At 45.7% G+C, this 5,333-nt stretch overlaps 1 protein-coding gene across 1 annotated transcript in view; it reads left to right on the top strand.

Moving 5' to 3' along the window:
* Positions 1-5,327, top strand: part of GNPTG (N-acetylglucosamine-1-phosphate transferase subunit gamma) — a 10,739-nt gene extending 5,412 nt beyond the window's left edge. Inside the window, exons 6-10 of the mRNA XM_035900069.1 lie at positions 1,027-1,141; positions 1,704-1,786; positions 2,049-2,177; positions 3,599-3,680; positions 4,701-5,327. Of these exons, the coding sequence (XP_035755962.1) occupies positions 1,027-1,141; positions 1,704-1,786; positions 2,049-2,177; positions 3,599-3,680; positions 4,701-4,825 (534 nt within the window). The 3' untranslated portion in view covers positions 4,826-5,327. The remainder of the gene's footprint in view (positions 1-1,026; positions 1,142-1,703; positions 1,787-2,048; positions 2,178-3,598; positions 3,681-4,700) is intronic.
* The last annotated feature ends 6 nt before the right edge of the window (positions 5,328-5,333 follow it).

Below are 5,333 nucleotides of genomic sequence, written 5' to 3'. Positions count from 1 at the left end.
GAGAACCAGGTTCTAGTGTGAGTGCATTTTAAAGGAAAAGTAAAAATTCTTATTTTGAGTGGCTAAAATGTTCCTTTTCACTTTCAGACAGTCTCTGTGCCACATAACTGTTCAACCAGAAGGGCAGAGAAGGGTGTCTGAGACTTGGCCGATGTGTGGCACCTGATTTGCACACGTCCTTTATCCTTTTATTCATCCATGTTTTTCTTTTTCTGCCTCCCATTCTGGCACGTTACACAGTTTTACAGATACAGTTAATTACGCCTCACATGCCCTGGTGGCATAGGTCGCTATGGTGAAGAAGAGTTAAGGATACCGTATGGTTCACAACAGGCTGCTTGTCGTGTCGAAGAGGCTTAGCCATTAGAATGATGGGTGACGATACAATATTAAGAGAGACGGATATGTAGCTGGGATAATAACTAATGTGAAGACAGGGTAAGGGACAAAACATCTTGGCCAAGGTGGAAATACTCTGTACTGTAACGGAGGTGCCTTGTTAACATCCTTATCTCCCATAGGGGCTGCAGAAGGAGTTCAGGGCTGCTCTTGCATGGCCATTGGTGTTGTGATTCAGATCCTTCACTGGCATTTAGCTTTGGATGGACAGAAAATCCTGGTGCTGCACGTTTAGAGATGAAAAAAAATTTCTACAGGCCAGATGTGTATCGTTCTCTTTACTTAGCACATTGGGCAGAATCTGTTAAATGAGTTGTGCTTGTGCCTGATGAGGTCCTAACAGGTGTCCTATCACCCTCGTTCTTGCTGGAACTAGGGTGCTTGGGAGGCCAGGGAGCAATGACAGGTGGGGGGATCATTTCCCGTTGGAGGAAGCAATTTTCACGTTTGATACGGTAATTGGAAGACAGGCTTGCTATGATTCTTCTGTGGGTGGCAGCACTGGAAGCTTTGACGTGACCGTACGTACAGAGATGCATCGCTAGCGTTGGGACACAGCAAACTGATCGTCAGTGCTGGTCCTGTTTCCTGCAGAGCTGTTTCACTCACCTTTGGTTTTATCTTTAGGTTCATCTCGTTTGTGGAAAGAGCAGCAAATTGGCTTACGTGTCCGAGCCGAGTACCTGTGTTTACTCTCTGACATTTGAGACTCCACTTGTGTGCCATCCCCACTCTCTTTTAGGTAAGATTCAGAAAATCATTGATGTGTGGAGCAGCTGGCTTGTTACGCCAACCTTGAGGGTGAATTTTTACTTTCTTTGAGTTTGTAACTTGACATAAATGAGTATTAAATGTAACATGTAATACGAAGCGTGTTTTCAGTCCTAGTCATTATAACACACAGGCATTTCTCAAATAAATTGTCATTGTTAGCACAGACCTGCAGGATAGGCTATAGGCGAGGTACAGTATAGGCTTTGTCTTGGGCTGGCCATAGGAATCAGCCCTGTAGTATCTGCTCATTTACTTACTTTACAGAAAGGGTGAGCTCTGTTAGAATTGCATTCAGCAAAGAAATGTGAGGCCTTCTAGCTGGAAATAAGAGAAAAAATTTTGGTCATTGGTATTCTTCCACGTGGAGTGGAACTTAAGTTTAACTCCAGCTGCTGAAAGCAGTAGAGACCATGCACTGTGTAGAAACACTGAGTTCTCAAAACAAATACGCTTTCATGCTGCTGAGCGAGCACTTAACTAACACCAGACAGTGCTGTTGGCTCCCACATGGTTTGACTTCTGTCTTTCAGTTTATCCGACTCTGCCTGAAGCGCTGCAGAGGAAGTGGGATGAAGCAGAGCAGCTTCTGTACGATGAACTCATAACTGACCAGGTTTGCTCATTTCTTCCAGCTGTTTGGTGAAGGACAATTACTGTCAAATAGCCAAACATGGCGCCTGTGCTTCCTCCCTTTGAACAGATGCCTTTGTTCTGCAAAGTTGGCAAATAGTAATTTTTGTGCTCTGTAAATGCTGTACCGGCTGGCAATTGCAATGCTTTCTACAGTGGAGCTTGAGGAACTGGAATGGGCAGCGCTAATGACAAGTAGGCATGCGAGTCGGGATCTATTGTCTTTTGGAAACTTTCTTTTTTAGGGATACAAAAAAATACTGAAAGAGATTTTTGAGGAAGCGGGACTTCTAAAGGCAACAGAAGAAAAGGAAGCTGAGAAACAGAATAAGCAAATAAGCCTGGAATTTGAAACAGTGGAGAAGTGCAGTAAGGTATAAAGCATAATGTTTACAATGTGGAATTAAATTGCCACCTTCTTGCTGGGTGATAGCATCAGTGTGACAGCGTCATGTAAACACGCTTCGGATTCAGCCGACATCTGCTCACGGGATTCTCTTCCCTGGTTTCACTGTGACAGCCTGCATACAGAGTGGCTGGAGATCTTTATTCTAGCCCTTAAGTAAAAACCAAACAAGCACAACTGAATGCCCAGGGAGGAGATGGGGGGGCAGTACTTAGGAGTTAGTGTAGGCAGTTGGGTTATGAACACCTCGGGAGGACTGTTCCTGGGGAATGCCAGTATGGAAACGGGAAGGAATTACCAGTGAAAATAGATGTGTAACCAGCCTTGGGAATGCTGACGCTTCTCTCTGTGGATAATTACCCAGAGCTGTGTCGGAACGCGTTGGCTGTTACACAAGTGAAAGGCAGAACCAGCTATGCCGTGTCCATTCCTGGGTGACCTTGATGTGTGTGAACAGTCCCCTGCAACAGAACTGCCATGGAGAAGAGAGGGGTGGAAGGTGTGCTCGGCCTCAAAGAGCGGAGGCTGAACACCAAAACGAGAGCTTGGAAGGGAAGGAATTCATTACAATGCAGAGGAGAAGCTGCCCCTGCCATTTTATTTGAAAAGGTAACACAGGCAAAACACCACGTAGTAATTCCTGAGTATAACCAAGTCGGCTGTGGTTAAGCTTCCGTAAAGGCCACCCTTTTGGTGTGGTACCGTTAGGAGCTGAGTATTTGCCTGTTTTTTTTCCCAGTAGTTAACAATACAGTATTTAATAATTCGTATTTATTTTTCTGGCTTCATCATAGCTTCATTGACGTCACAGTGGCTGTTTTGGTAACCACGGAATCTTCAGTAGTTGATCTTTTGCTCTTTCTTGATTTGTGTAAAAACCAAAACACAGTAAAAAACTGGGGCGGCTTCAAGACTTCAGATCCATGGTTGGAGTCTCAAAAGCACGAAGCCATCCCCAGCTCTGTGAGTTAACAGAAACTGCTGAAAGCGCAAACATGAAGGTGCTGGGTCAGGAGTTAAGGAGGTGACAGGTTCCCAAGCTGTAGCGTGATGATATAAAATAAAATAAGGCTGGTCCTTCAGCAAACTGAGGAATGCAGTCTTGTGCTGTGATGAAACTATTCATTAGCAGACAGATCTGAGACAGTTAGAGAAAGCATTCCCAATTTTTGCTTTCAGGCGTGGAGAAAGCTGGCTCCAGTTCGGCAACAGAAATGTATCTTTCTGTAAAACTGGCAGTGTTCTTGGAATAAGCAGTTTATCTTTTAAGATCTTTTAAGTCAAAGACTGTAACAGCTGTGTGCAGAGCCCTGATTTCTGGTCAACTCCCATTTTATGTATGCGTTTGGAGAGTTGGGACAGCCATTTTACGTGTGTGTTCTCTCTTAGGAATACAAGCAACTTTCTAAAGAAATAAAAAACCTCAAAGATTTATTAAGTCGGCACGGAATCGCATACAGAGGAGATCCTGGTGAGTTCTTGGTGTCATTCTTTTTCATTACTGTCTATTCAGAATTTGAGTACCCAAACGCCGCTTTTGGTTACAGCGAGGATTAAATAATCGCGTTGTACGTGGAGGTAAAATTCAGCAGACGAAGTTTTTAATAAGTACTTAGGTCCTGATTCCTGCACAAGAGGACTTATTTTGCCCCCCAAAAAATCTGTTGAAGACTTGAAATTTTAGCTTTATAGAAAAATTTTGACTGCTGCTGTAATTGAAGCTTGCCTCCAGTACTTAAAGTGCCAAAGCAAATCAGTGTTACAGCATTCATAACACGTAAGCGTCCTTCATTGGCACCACTTTCTGCAGTCAGGTACCGACCAACTTCTTCAAGACCACTCGAAGTGTTCGCTGTATCTGCTTGACTTGGTTTTATCCTTTCTCACTCACCTTTTTCCCTCTCTGGTTCCTGTGAGGTAAGCACCACATCACTTGCAGTTTTTAGAAGGAAAGGCCGTTTGGCGCAGACTATGAGGAAGCAAGGCTGGTCTGGGTTAATTCCAGACAAGTTTTTTGTTGTTGCTGTTGGGGATTCGCCCCCCCCCCTCCCCCAGTCTGTTGTGCCCACTATCACATGAACTGTTTGTCTAGGGAGGATTTCCTTTCCCTGAGTATCTATTTAAACCTTTTGCTGTCAGAATTGGCACCTCGAGAAAGCAAGGAATCTTTGAGTTAAAATTAGTGACTTCTTTTTATTTTGAGAAACTTTCTTCTCTTTTTTTCTAAGCCGGTGACTTTCTTTTCCAGGGAAAACTCATTGTGTTAGAATTTTTGTAAAATGTTGTATCTGTGTGTTTGAACTACTAACGACATGACTTGTGTGGTGTTTCTGCCAGCTTGGTAGCTCATTTGGTTACTGCAGATCAGAACTGCATAATCACAAGCAGAATTCACAGCTTCCTCTAGATTTCAAAACTATTCAGTGACATCTGTGACAGCGGTGTTCTGGCAGTTAAAGGCAGAAATAACCCATGTCTCCAACTGTTACAGCTGAGAATACCAGCATGGAATACAGAAGTCACAAACTGGCAACGGTGGTGGCAACTGTTCTTACCGGGTCAAGGGACAAGGAGCACCTGCGAGGTGACACGGGAGCATGGAATGACACAGCATGAAAGGAACTTGGGTGGTAAGCAGCGAGCTCAGGCGGAATGTCACGCAAGCTGGACGCCTATGGTGGCACTACAATGATTTACCTCTCATGACTGTTCTTGGCTTCCTGAACTTCTGCCCTAACGCGCAGGGAGCCCAGCAGAGCCAGGGCTCACCCTTGCTGAGGCGGCAGTCGGACGCTTTCCGCGGACGCTTGTGAAGCTTCTTTGCCGAGGCCGGTGTCGGGCAGGGGGGTTGCAAATTCTGTGTCTCCGGCCCCCGCTTTGTTATTTCCCTTGGTCAAGCGTTGTAACAGGCGCTACGAATACAAAATCGTTCAAGAGCGACGCTGCGAGATGCCGCAGGGAAGGCAGCGAGTAGCGCTGCGACCGTGTCGTTTCACGCGCACCCCAGCGCGCTCTCTGTGCAGACCAGCCGAAGAAGAAACGTTTTCTGCCGCGGCAGCGCTAACGCCACGCGCCGGCGCTCGGGGTGCAGGGCCCGCTCGCCAGGGTCTGGCGGGAGGGGGCC

The sequence above is a fragment of the Egretta garzetta genome, unplaced genomic scaffold (genome assembly GCF_000687185.1).
Source record: "Egretta garzetta isolate BGI_Z169 unplaced genomic scaffold, ASM68718v1 scaffold448, whole genome shotgun sequence".
Lineage (NCBI taxonomy): Eukaryota > Metazoa > Chordata > Aves > Pelecaniformes > Ardeidae > Egretta > Egretta garzetta.
Note: the sequence above shows the minus strand (reverse complement) of the source record. Positions and strands in the feature narration are given on the sequence as shown.